The sequence below is a fragment of the Chanos chanos genome, chromosome 5 (assembly GCF_902362185.1).
Source record: "Chanos chanos chromosome 5, fChaCha1.1, whole genome shotgun sequence".
Taxonomy (NCBI): domain Eukaryota; kingdom Metazoa; phylum Chordata; class Actinopteri; order Gonorynchiformes; family Chanidae; genus Chanos; species Chanos chanos.
The window spans coordinates 31331576-31345174 of record NC_044499.1 but is presented as its reverse complement, the minus strand read 5'-3'; the positions used below and the strand labels follow the sequence as shown (position 1 = coordinate 31345174).

The 13599-nt window shown below is 39.8% G+C and overlaps 2 protein-coding genes across 2 annotated transcripts; both read left to right on the top strand.

Moving 5' to 3' along the window:
* The first annotated feature begins 1444 nt into the window (after window positions 1–1444).
* lrit1b (leucine-rich repeat, immunoglobulin-like and transmembrane domains 1b) lies at window positions 1445–4368 on the top strand. Its single transcript, XM_030775880.1, has 4 exons — window positions 1445–1566; window positions 2183–2643; window positions 2848–3153; window positions 3296–4368. Exons 1-4 carry the CDS (start codon window positions 1445–1447, stop codon window positions 4366–4368), a joined length of 1962 nt encoding a protein of 653 aa, XP_030631740.1.
* Window positions 4369–6622: 2254 nt separating this feature from the next.
* LOC115813304 (leucine-rich repeat, immunoglobulin-like domain and transmembrane domain-containing protein 2) lies at window positions 6623–9313 on the top strand. The gene is made up of 3 exons (XM_030775931.1): window positions 6623–6753; window positions 7364–8142; window positions 8526–9313. The coding sequence occupies exons 1-3, from the start codon at window positions 6623–6625 to the stop codon at window positions 9311–9313; spliced, it is 1698 nt and encodes a 565-aa protein (XP_030631791.1).
* Window positions 9314–13599: the final 4286 nt, after the last annotated feature.

Below are 13599 nucleotides of genomic sequence, written 5' to 3'. Positions count from 1 at the left end.
TATTCAATAACTTCTTCCTTTTTGTATTTTAGCTTATGCTATTCTAACTGCTTGCTACACATCAAGACATTCTGTCTGTAAAATTAAATAAATTAATTTACTGTTTTTTGATTTGTGTTATGTTAAATTTGTATTTTGAATATGTCAATATATGAGATGTTTTTCGCTCTTTCTTGCTTTTTTAATGACCAACAATATGCACTCCATTACTCAAGAAAGCTGTTTAAGCCGATGGAACAAAGACTGCCCGAAGTCTAAACTGCATATCAGATGAAAAGAGTTATATTAAAGCACTTTCTTCCCTGTAAAAATCAGTGGTTCCTCCTATGTAAGAATCCCGAACAAGTTTGATGACATTTCATTATACGATTTTATGTGTCTTAGACAAAAATGAAGCCATCGCACAGTACTACCACAATTCAGCAAATGATTCAGTTTTATATTCTAGAAGTATTATAATAATTCATTCATAATTTACTCTTTAGTACCACCTAGTGCTGTGATATGCTCTGCTGCCCATGTCTTCTGTTCCTGTATTTAAATTCACATCAACAGTTGAAAAATATATAATAGCTGAGGTTATGTATACAATTATGGCAAAACACCATTTTGTTGTTTTTGTCCACAGAACAACAAAGTCATGATGAAAGGAAAGAATGGGGATTCTGAAGGTGCAACACCTTATATGAACAAATTATTTTGTATGTGGCTTCATGTTTTATTTTATGCATCCAGTGGAACAGTTTGAAGGGATTTAATTTTCCCCCTCACTCTCATTAAATTATACTAAAAAGAGTCAAGAGCCGAATTTTACCACTGAATTGTCAGTTTAGTGGTAAGTTATACACAATTAACATAACATAACCAGTGACAGAATTCCTTTCTTTCTTTCTCTCTCTTTTTTTTCATGCAAACTGGAATTTAGACGCATGTGTTTATTGTTTTCCGTATTTGCTAAAAATGTATATAATTTCATATTGTAAAAGCCAAAATGTAAAATTAAACAGATCTCCACCCCCAGCCACCTTATTTGTAACAGTTACATTTAGTAAGCATATGTGTATGTTTAACTTTCTGGGTTTATAATGAGCTAGTGGAGTCCACCAATACTATATCATGAATGAAGAATCTAAAGTCTCTCCCAAACCCAGCCCTATAATTAACCCTCAAGCCAAGCCTTCGGAAATACTTGTTCTGAATATAAACAAAAGAGAGCCATATAGCCTATCAGCTTCCAGGAAGCAATAATCGCGTAAATGAAAATAACCCAAGTCCTTTCACTAATCCTAGTATATCCTTTTTATCTGTGGATTCAGAGCAGTCAGACCAGTGTGGGATTGTGAGCCAGCAGGACACTGCCATGTTGTTGCTGTTGGATGTATAACACAGACACTTTTCTCTCTACTATTGTAGCCTAGAGTAGTAGGATAGACCCAGAGGCAAAATGTTGGGGCACTTTTGTGTGGCTTTTTGTGTGGCATTATGTTGCCTTCCCATGATTTGCTGCTTTTGTCCATCTCAGTGCAACTGCTTTTACCACAAACTGAGTGACGGATCTAAGGCAAGGTAAGATCCAAAAGCTTTTTTTTTTATTTCAAGTTAAAAAAAAAAAAAAGAACATTAAAAATTGTGTTAACTTTAAATATAGAATGTTTGATTATATTGTATGGGTTTCTGTGCACTATTCTGTTGCACCACGGATTTTCCAGCTCTTTATTTAGTATAGGATTAACTTGCCAGTGCTCTTTAATCTTCCTGTGTTGTTAGCTACAGTAACGCTATGGTACAGCGCACTGCGTGTACGTACTAAAGAGATATTTATTCATGTATTTGAATCTGCTATACTGTATATGCACCAACAAAACAATTTAAGTATGTGAAATGCTGCACAGATAGCACCTTTATTATTAACAGTGGCAACATCTTAATGTGACTTAATCTGTCTTAATGTTGGCAAACACAGTAAAAACACAACTGACTCTCAAACCAGTATTAAATATTTCTGTTGGTCAGAAAGTCTCCCAGTGCATGAATAATCATGAATCATAAATGACCCTTGATTCTCTACATCAAGCATGCCATGTGGGGTCTTCTATATATTGATTAACATAAAAACCTTTGGTTTTGATTTATATACAGAGTCAAAATCTTAAATCATATTTGGGTTTTTTTGGTGGTGTAGGAGTGTCCTGTGCAATGATCCAGAGATTACCCTGATTCCGACCAACTTCCCCTCGGACACGTCTAAGCTGCGCATCGAGAAGACAGCAATCACCAGGATCTCGAGTGAAACTTTTCATTACCTCAGCAATCTGGAGTTTCTCTGGATGTCCTTCAATTCTCTGGCCACTCTTAATGCTGATAGCTTCCATGGACTGAGCAACCTTGACGAGCTCAGGCTGGATGGCAACGTTCTCACCTCATTTCCGTGGGAATCTCTGATGGACATGCCTAGCCTGCGGCTGCTGGATTTGCATAACAACAAGATCACATCCATCCCAGCTGAAGCCGCCATCTACATCAAAAACCTTACCTACCTCGACCTGTCCAGCAATAGCCTAAAAACAGTGCCAATGGAAGTTCTTGCTATATGGCTCCCCATTAAACCATCTCAGGAGACTGAGAGCTCTAAAATGATCCTAGGTTAGACTGCTTTTCTACTCTTTTTATTACCTATCCCAAGCAAACATAGCACTACAAGCTTAGCAAAACTAACAATAATAAATTATACAACTTTCACTGCTACAAAAAGTATTGATAAAGATAGTACAAGCAGTAATATGATCACTCTAGTAGCAATGCAGTTGCTCTTAACTTGCATATTTGCAACTTATTTTTTTTGGTCAGGTCTCCATGACAACCCGTGGCTGTGTGACTGCCGGCTCTTTGACTTGGTGCAGTTCCAGAGATCTCCATCCTCATTGGTGGCATTCATTGACACCCGGCTGCGCTGTGCAGAGCCTGAAAGTTTGTCTGGAGTCCTGTTTATTGATGCTGAGCTGAGGAAGTGCCAGATTCCGCGTGTCCATACTGCTGTGGCACGTGTCCGCAGCTCAGTTGGCAACAATGTCCTGCTCCGCTGTGGAACCATTGGCGTGCCCATCCCTGAACTCTCTTGGTCAAGAGCCGATGGCAAACCTATGAATGGAACAGGTGTGTGAGGCTTATAAATCAATTGTCTATCCCTTTGAAATGAACCACAATATATTTGGGCTAGGGTATTTTTGTTGTTGCCATCCAATGAAAGCCAGCAGTTGAAAATTGCTTAAGTTTTGTCTGCATTGTTTATTTACAGTTCAACAGGAAGTCTCAAAGGAGGGTATCATTTGGTCCATCCTGAGTGTACCAGCAGTGTCCTACAGAGACTCAGGAAAGTATGTCTGCAAAGCTACTAACTTTGTCGGAACAGCGGATGCCATCATCTCCCTGATCATCTCAGATACCATGAGACTAGATGATGTCTCTAAGAAGAATCGAGGCAAGAAAAATGGAGGCTTTGGTAGAGCTGCATATCAGGAGAAGCTAATTGCTAGATATTTGCCCCCTACAACCACTTCAGCTGCTGTGCCTATCATTGAGCCTCTGAACAGTGGCTTCACAGGGCGATACCCTATAATCGAGAGCTACAGTATCTCAGACAGCATCTCAGATGGTCAGACACCAAGCCCAACTGAACCAGAAAGCACTGACAGCAGCCAGACAGACGAAGTGGAAAAGAGCGTTCTGAGCAATCTGTCAGCCAACGCCTCCTCCTTGCAAGGTCCTGAAAGGAGGATAGTGCGATCTGTGAAGGTAATTGGCGACACCGATCATACTGTTTCCCTGAACTGGCGAGCACCAGCAGCAACGAACACGACTTCTTTCAGTGTACTCTACGCGGTCTTTGGAGAACGCGACATGCGTCGCATCAATGTGGGGCCTGGCAAGAATCGGATCACCATTGACGGCCTGGTGCCAAAGACCAAGTACATTGCCTGTGTGTGTGTCAAAGGGCTCATCCCCAAAAAAGAGCAATGTGTAATCTTCTCCACAGATGAAGCAGCCAGTGCCAGTGGAACGCAGAAGCTCATTAATGTGGTGGTGATAACGGTGGCATGTGTAATCGCCGTACCCCTTACGTTAATTGTCTGCTGTGGTGCCCTCAAGAGGCGCCTGCAGAAACTGCTGGGCCGGAAGTCTAAGGACATACAGGACTCGTATGTTACTTTTGAAACTCTCTCCCCTGGCACCAAGGCCAAAGGGCTGGAAGGGGAGTACCTGACCCGGCTCAACCAGGATGAATCCAACAGGCTCCTCTCTGCTCGATCCAGTGTGGACTCTGAAGCCACAGCCAGGACAGAGGTACAGCCCAATGAGTACTTCTGCTGATGAAGATGCACCAGCCTCAACCCTGACAGGGTGAAGCACATTCTAACGACATGCAGCCTCCTTGGACAATAAGGACCCTCCATATAACTAACTCATTAAAACTGAGAGAGACTTGACAATAGACTGGCAATGACTGGAGGATAGTGCACATGGCAGTTTTGCCCTGTTGAGGGTTGCCAGTGTTCTAAGGGTTTAGATTGTGCCTGAAAGGCTCTCGAATGGACTGGGAAAAGAGTTTGTACATGTAAACATTTATCCATGTCATTATAACGCCTTGTGAAAGTACAAACCGCCTGTGAGACAGTGGGCCGTTTAACAAAGGGAAAACAAATGAATATTTTTTGGTGCATATTTAACATTTGTTTAAGTATTACATATATGAATCAATGTTTAATTTTGTACTCTTCATGCACATTTTTGATTTACACCTTCATGCAGATGATACATCCTTGAAATCACACCATTTTAATACTACACAAAACCCATTTCTCTGAAAACAAGACTGGAACAGATGGTAAAAAGACTGAAAAGCGTTCTTCATATATATTTCAATGAGGACTTTTTGGCATTTTTTGATGGAAAACATTGGAAGAGCAGTGTTGTCAGTAGGGATAAAAGGGGAGACATAACCATCTTTCTTTTTTATATCAACATATTTACCATGTAAGTTAATGTGCCGCGTAAACTCCAGATTAAATGTGACACTGTGTATATATTGTGTATATGCTCTGTATCATGTGTGAAATTATCTATTTCTGAAAGATAAATGTGATTCAATATATTTAACATTAAAAAAAATTTGATATAATGTTTGAGTTCTTGAGTTTTTATGTGAATTGTGTGAATATTTTTCCAAATACTGCAATCTTAATTTTGATTTGTGGGGTATACCACAAGATCAGAGCGACTCGAACAATAAATCAGTGTGTTATTTTTAATGATTTTGTTTCATGTTATACCATGTGGAGTCCACATATTGTTCTTTGACTGTCTAAAACAGTAAATATATTTACAGCTTGTACATAGCTAAAAATACAGGCTTCCACAGATGGAAGTGAGGTTAAATGAGAAGAGATTACAGGTAATAAGATTGGCTTAACTGAACCAGTGAACCTGCTGCGTGTGAGCACCTTTGCTGCCTTATAAGGAAATGAACATACTTATATAGAGCTGTGGGAGGAGCATTTGATAATACACACACACACATGCATACGTGCACAAACACACACGCATAAACACACAAACACACATGCATACGCACGCACACACACACACACACACACACACACACACACACAATATCTCCACCTATCTATCTATCTATCTATCTATCTATCTATCTATCTATCTATCTATCTATCTATCTATCTATCTATCTATCTATCTATCAATATTGTTACAATACTTGTTAGAAGTGCTTTACCATTCAATACATGGGTCTCACTAATAATAAACACCCAAGTAAGGTTGCTCTCAGACAGTAGCTGTTGCCAAGTCATGTCAATCAATGACAACATAATGGACTTGACCCTAAAAGGAGTAGGACTGTTTACATGTCTGGGTTTAGTTTGGATGCTCTACTTATTTACCCCAGATGTTTACTAGTTGTTTGCAATGGCATAATACATTTCAATTTCCAGTGCTTTGAACTGAAGTTTATTTTTAGTGTATTACTTGTAGGACACCTGTTCTCTCACTTTTGAAAATTACTTCATTGTGCTTCTTTGTACTGAACTACTTCACTTTCAGGTCAAAGTAGATTTGCACTCCAAGTTCAGTGATTCAGATTTTGTCTTGAAAACTATTTTTTATTTTCCCTAAGTTTCAAAATTCGTTTGCTTTGTTTTCTAATTTTAGTGAATCAGAAATAGCTTACTTTATCTCTGACTGCACCAGAACATGAAAGTTCATAAGTCATTTGTCCCGTCATCATTTTTGTTGACATAATTTCTTCATGAACGTTTCTGTACACTTTTTTTGCACTCAATCACACAGACACTCAAAGTATTTTCCCAAATTTCCTGAATATTTTGAGACCAGTATTGTTCACAATATCTAGCTCATGATAAAGGTAGAATATTAAAGTGATGCTGAATTTAATGGCATGGCAAAGTCACTGATATGTACACTCTAAGAATGAGGATTTCACAGTTGTTCAGTATCATTTGCTCCCTGAACAATTGCGTCAAGGAGGATTAAGTGTAATAAGCTTAACTTAACCATGCCCACAGACATGTCTTGTAGCACACACCACATGCCTTCTTCTAAAACGAATATGGACACCATTTTCACAGCGTTAGCCTTAGTTTTGGTTTTATTTCAAATCAGTCCTGCCTCTTCATTTTGCTTGTCTGGATGCTCGTGCACAGATGACAGTTTTGGAAGGTAAGTTTTATTTTTCTATTTTTTATTTTTTAATTTTTGTCTTCAAACAGCGAGGATGCTAACACCCTGTATCGTGCCACATGTAGGTTACAGTGTTTGCCCTGAATAATTAGCATCATGTTTGCTGGTATTTGATAGTTTGTCTATGATGTTGTGTTTGTAGATAATGTTGACACATGGAAAAACATTTCATGATACTGTATCCTTGATACATTTCTGTATTTTCTCACATTATGGCACTTGCACTGCCTTGGGAATGCTATGGCCTAAAAGTGTACAGAGCATGATAACAAACAATTTAACTGTAAACAATATACATGAGCTGTGTGTTCAAAGGATCATTTTGTCTTTTTCTGTCTGTACTTCTCATGTTGTATTATGACACTTAGAACATTCTGGGACATTACCAAAGTGCAGTGGGGAATTCAAAATGAATGTGACCTAAAGAAAAAAAAAGTATTTAGAACTTTAACCGAAAAAGTAAAACATATATGTAAATATGTATTCATACATATATATATATATATATATATATATATAAATGCTGGTGTTGATGTATTGTAAATTTTTTGGGTACTTCATGTATTTTTCTTCCTCATTTATAACCTAGGTCACTGCTATGCATGGGAACCTCCTTGGGACGAATCCCACAAAACATACCTGAGGATTTCATAAAAATTCGCATTGAGAATTCTCACTTGACAGAAATTCCTCCAGGATCATTTTCCAAAGTTAGTGCCTTAGAATTCCTTTGGTTAAATTTTAACGACATTACCCTTATGAACATAAAGAGCTTAGAAGGCCTTCACAATCTGACAGAACTGCGACTGCAAGGCAACAAACTGCGTTCAATACCATGGACTGCTTTTCAAGACACACCTAACCTCAAAATTCTCGATCTGAAACATAACCGCCTAGATGTCCTCCCGGAATACGCTCTTAGATACCTGCCTGGTCTGACCTACTTAGACTTATCCTTCAATCAGCTTACGGTCATATCCCGGGATGTCTTCTTGAACTGGCCTCGCTACCACCCACAGAAACCTGGCAGAAAAGAAGACGGTACAGCCAATGTTGTCCTTGCCTTGCACGACAACCACTGGCTTTGTGACTGTCGGCTCAAAGGTTTTGTTGAGTTCATCAAATCTGTTAGTCCACCAATCATCCTGATGAATTCCTACTTGACATGCTCAGGGCCAAGCTCGAGAGCAGGGAAGTTCTTCCATGAGGTTGAGCTGAATGCTTGTATGAGGCCAGAGGTCTCGACTCCTGAGTCCAACATCACACTGTCTTTGGGAGCCAACACAACGCTGAAGTGCTTAGTGAAGTCTAGACCAGACCCTGTGGTGACATGGATGTATAGCTTGAAGACTATTAGAAAATTCACTGGTAAGATCTGGGCTCATCTGAGACAGATTGTGAATGAATGATGTAACCTGCCCATACAAAAACAAAACACAAACAAACAAGCAAACAAAAGCAGTGGCTCTAGACTATTAATTGCAGAACACAGAACTGAAGGGAAAATATTACATTTAGGGAAACAAGGAATCACAATTTATGCTGGCATTTAAGATTTTGTTTGTTTGTACCATATGAATACAGAGCACCAGTACATTACAGAGGCCTTTACCAGTGACCATTAAATCGTTTTGCACAAACTAAACAATTTTCTACTTGCTTTAGCAGATTAGACTGACTACTGCCCTGAACTGACACTGTTTCTGAACCATTTATCCATGAATTTTTCCTTTTTTTTTTATTGGCCGCAGTTTCCCAGATGCAAGTGGATGAAGACACCATCATTTCCCAGCTTGTGATTCCTTCCCTGCACATTGCAGACAGGGGCGTTTACACCTGCATGGCCAACAACTTCATCGGCAACTCCTCTGCCAGCATCCAGGTCAACGTCAAATCCCTGAACACCTCACTGCCCATTTCCCATGCCTTCCCGCTGGCATCAGCCAACGAGAATGTCTACATCGACATTCGTATTGCAAAGCAGACTGTCTATGGCATAACTGTGGAATGGTATGCCGTGACGGAGAACCCTGCCGAGACATGGTTCACCATCCACTTTGGAAGATATGATGCTCTGAGGAAAGAGATGATCTACATCGGTCCAGGCATCAACAGCTACTCAGTCAATGACCTGCTGCCAGCCACCAAGTATGAAGTGTGCGTCACACTGAAGAACCAAGTGCCACGGGAAGGCCAGTGTATTGTGTTTGTGACCGGAAGTGACGTGAATGAGCTGGAGCAGAGAGAGAGGCTCATTCACATCATAGTTATTGTCTGTGCCATGGTATTGGCAGTACCTGCTGGTATGTATGCTTGTACAACTGACACCAGGCTCAACTGCTTTGAACGCTGCACAGAAATCTACAAGAGACGCAGACGCCAGGAGAAGCTCCCCAAGGCAGTGGAAAGGCAAGGAACCTTCGACAGCCTACAGGCTGCAAGTGACGAAGGTCTGTGCAGAGACTCTGGTGAAGACCAAAGAATGAGAAGGAGATCAGAAGACAAAACTCACAAGGGTAACAGTGCCCAGCTTTACTGATCTCTCCAGGATTAATGCAGCTGCACTGAGGAAGACTCACTTTTTTTTCTTTTTCTTTTTTTTTCATTTCATGTCAATGTAGAGAAGAGGGAATGGTAATGCTATATTGACATACCTCTTTTTTTGTGATATGATAGTGAAGCTTTAGAGACCACGTGAAGCTTTAGCTGTCAGTTCAAGAAGAAATGGACTGTCTTCTTCCAATTTCAGAGGGAGAATATAATTTATATTGTTTTGTTGGGTTTCATTGTTATGACTGTTGCTGTACCGTTTTGAAGTAAATGTCAATAATAAATTCGATACTACAAGAGTAATACAAGAGTAAATATTACCTTCTTTTATTGCTGTTTCTTATCCCCAATAGATGGCCATTAAAATCTACCTTTGATACAATCGAAGTCATACTTTGGTGTACTTTACTATATGTAAAACAGTCAAGATTCACACTCACTAAATACAATTCAAAGCTGCTGAAGTTTGCTGTTGAAAGTGGATACCACTAGCTGGGACCAGGGATCTGCACTCTGAACCTGTGACTACATGAAAATTGTCGCTGGGGGTCTTACCTCAGTCTTTTCCATCTTAGAACCTGACTTGAAAGGTAGATATTTGAGACCTGACTCAAGGTGTAGACCAAGTGGCAAGACAATATGTAACACACAATTCGGTCTGTTTGAAACCCTCTTGGACTTTTAGTAATATGAATGGATTGTACATAAAAATGCTATATTCTGAATGTGTTAAAGGCTGAGTTACTCTAGCTGTTATGAATACCATCGAGATGCCTAAGGTAATTGCTTGCATGTCTTGATAACATGGAACTAGACTAAATGTTAAGCGTTAGCGTGGAAAGTATCCATAGAGACAGGTTTTTATCTTTGTTGTTTTTATACAACTTGGTTAAACTTCTTTCATAGGCAATTAAGAACATTCTAGCTTCTAGCATGGGCATAGTCATTTAACTTTGTATTTTGTGTTACTGGGTTATTATAAGAGCTGTCAAATGCTTCAAATAATTAATCGCTATTTATTGCGCGGTTTTGTGTAGTTAAACACGATTAATCGCAAATTAATCACACATTTTTTGTCTGCTCAAATTTTACCCTGATGAAAGATCATTCAAATACAATGTGTTTATAAACATGAGTGGACAAAAAATTCCTCATCCAAATGTATTTATTATTTTCCAGCAATTCACAGAAAAGCTACCCTACCAACAGGAGTTTACAACAGCAGCTGAACACAATACAATTCAAAATCAAACTGCAAACATTATCACTCAATACAAACAACTTTCCCAGTCACATTTTTTAACTCCACCCAACAGCAAGTTGGCCACTTCAGGACTCTATGCTTACTTGCTTACTCACTGGAAAGATTAAAAATGACTGACACAAAATTTACATGGAACAGGATTTTAAAGAATATTACTTTATTTTCAGCTCCTTGAATTTTCTGTTCATATTTTATGTTTCATTTTATGTTTTTATCATATTTTACTTTAAATTTCATATGGTGCATATCTCAGATTAGCTTGGCCAGGCTTTGCATTTTGGTTGCCTTGACTGTTTTCCACCACACAGACAATTTTCAGCACATCTGGTACGGTCAAACATTTCCAGGGAGGGCTCCTCTGTACTTATGTGTATTAGGTCCTCTGTGGTGGATGCATACAGACTACAACTTGTTGAGTGACCAATTAATGAATGCATCCCTGCAGCGCGAATGCCACGTTGTGCCTCATATGTGGGTTTCCAGAGACAAAGAGAGAAGAGCCTGCAAGTGACATGGGGACATCCTTGCAAAGCTTGAAGAACATCAGACTGCTAGATTTCTTATATTCTAGCCATTTCAAATCCCCTCAGCCAGTAAGGGTTAAAGTTGTACACCTTTCCTTCATTCACGGCACTCCCCGTTCTCGTCTTACTCCTGGCACTTTCTTTTTCATTTGTATTTTTGTCTTTTTCGGTCCTTTTGATTTGAAGAATTTAGTTATGCTTTGCATCTTCTTGCTGCTTACTTTTTTTGTGTGCCCTTGAATTTGGGCCACTTGAGGTAGCCAACAGTAGCATGACCCGTAACTCGCGTTGAAATATAGCAGTGTTTGGGAAGTGTTTTCTTATGTTGTATTCACGCCAGTGCTTTTTTGACATTGTAGTTTATTTCCTAGGCCAATATTAATGTTGTTAGAAGTCACTCGCACCAGTGTGCCTAAATATTTTTTCACGTTCACACACTGACGTTTTTACTCACACAGGCGAGTGAAATGGTTGCACTTTGGTCGCACTTTTACCTGAGTTAAAGAACTGGAGTACCTGCTTTTTCTGGATTTTGTGCATTTTGACTGATATCAAACTTTTAGATACTCTTAACACTACTCTTAGATATTGGAGCTTTACTTTTCCTATTCCTTTCCTATTCCGCCGAGCCAGTTGCTTAGACACACAAGACTGTCTGGTTACATTTTTGGATGATGAGGCAGCTCAGTTCTTTTGTACAATATGCCCAGACATGGAGCATAACCTCTCACAAGGTACTGATGTGGAAGGTGTTGCCAAGTACTTGCGTGCAAGGCGGGCCAGCCTGTTGTGTGCCCCTTTGAGTTTGGACCACTATTGTAGAGGACAGACCTCCATGCTGATGGCAGGCTCTGCTTTGTAGTGCTCCACACATCTCTCAACGGAGTCCTCCTTCTCATCAGAGTCAGACTCTGAAGCAACCAAGAGAGCTGCTTTTTTATTTGGTGGCTCAGACTTTGTAGCTTGCTGCAGTTGCTGTGCAACCCTCCTGTCCTTAAGCAAGTTACTGATCAAACCCCAGACCTCAGCCCTCTCAGCTCTGTGCAGGCACTTGAGGTCCTTAAACCTAGGGTCAAGTGCCGTGGCAATCTTCAGCCATGCGATGTTTGTTTTTATCTCATGTTTCTCCATGTCTATTGTGAGGGTCTGTTTGAATTTCACCATATAGGCTGGGTCATCCTTAGAGCTCTTCATTGCCCAAGACAGATGGCACAAAGCAGGCAGTACCACTGAGCATGAAACAAACTGTTCTCCTCTGAGAGGTTCACTTAAGTACCTTCACTTAAGCAATAGGAGAGAATTTAAAATCACCTCAGTTGTGAAGATCTTGTCATATTCACTGACACGCAAGGGCTAAGCAATATTGAACATAAGCAAAATGAACGTGATGATCAAATAGAGCCATTCACATTCAACTATAGCCTTTTAGACCAGGAAAACACAAGACTGGGCTTAAATTTTAAAATAACAAAAATCTATGTCTCATATCACAATGTCCATGTATTACCCAGCTTAATACACATCACTCACCCTGTCACCCCCCTACACATACTTCTCTCTCTCTTTCTCTGTCTGTGTCACCCCCCCCCCCCACACACACACACATTCTCAATCACTTCCCTCTCTCAAATACATACCACTCGATCATCCACACAGACTATCCATGACAGTTTAGATTACCTGCACGACTCCAGCAATGTCTCCAATTTCTGAGGCTTCTCCAGCTCTGCCGTTGTTGGCACGGCCATGTTGGTTTTCTGTAGGGCCAAAGCATCTCTCAGTGATTCCTGATTTCTCTGCACACACTTTACCATCTCCAGAGTAGAATTCCACCTGGTCGACACGTCTTGTATGAGTGGCTCCTTCTTTTGCCCACTTGAAACTTGCTGTGTGAGCTCTGCAGCTTTTGGTGGACTATGTTTGAAATACGCAAGTTTCTGCATTTGGCTAGCGTATTGTCAACTGTACTATTGTCATTTTCCATTTACCTTTTATGTATTACTCATTTCATTCATCTGTTTTATCTCAGTTTTACCTTGGTTACTTAGTTTTTGTTTTCCATCTGGGATTTCTTTCTGTTCTTGTGCTTTTATTTTATGTGTTCTCTCTTAGTCCTGCTTTCACACATGCTCTTTATCCCTTTTATCCACGTATTCTTGTATTGACAATCCTTCTGCCTCGAAAGCACTTTGGGTCAACTCCTGTTGTATTTACATGTGCTATATACAGGGGTGGACAGTAAACAAAGTATATTTACTCGAGTACTGTACTTAAGTACATTTTTCGAGTATCTGTACTTTAGTTAAGAATCAATTTTTTTGGAAACTGATGTCTTTTACTCCACTACATTTGAAAGACAAATATTGTACTTTTGACTCCACTACATTTGTATGAAAGTTACTAGTTACTCATCACTTTGAAGCATAGCTTTGAAGTCAGCAGACGAATTCTCTTTTCTACAATGCAGTAGGCCATATTGTGTGCGTC

Excerpts from the sequence above, each read along its gene's own strand:
- lrit1b (XM_030775880.1), top strand. The coding sequence starts at position 1,445 with ATGTTGGGGCACTTTTGTGTGGCTTTTTGTGTGGCATTATGTTGCCTT. Across the intron at positions 2,644-2,847 it reads GAGCTCTAAAATGATCCTAG|GTCTCCATGACAACCCGTGG; the intron begins GTTAGACTGCTT and ends TTTTTTGGTCAG. Across the intron at positions 3,154-3,295 it reads CAAACCTATGAATGGAACAG|TTCAACAGGAAGTCTCAAAG; the intron begins GTGTGTGAGGCT and ends GTTTATTTACAG.
- LOC115813304 (XM_030775931.1), top strand. The coding sequence starts at position 6,623 with ATGCCTTCTTCTAAAACGAATATGGACACCATTTTCACAGCGTTAGCC. Across the intron at positions 6,754-7,363 it reads ACAGATGACAGTTTTGGAAG|GTCACTGCTATGCATGGGAA; the intron begins GTAAGTTTTATT and ends TTTATAACCTAG. Across the intron at positions 8,143-8,525 it reads GACTATTAGAAAATTCACTG|TTTCCCAGATGCAAGTGGAT; the intron begins GTAAGATCTGGG and ends TATTGGCCGCAG.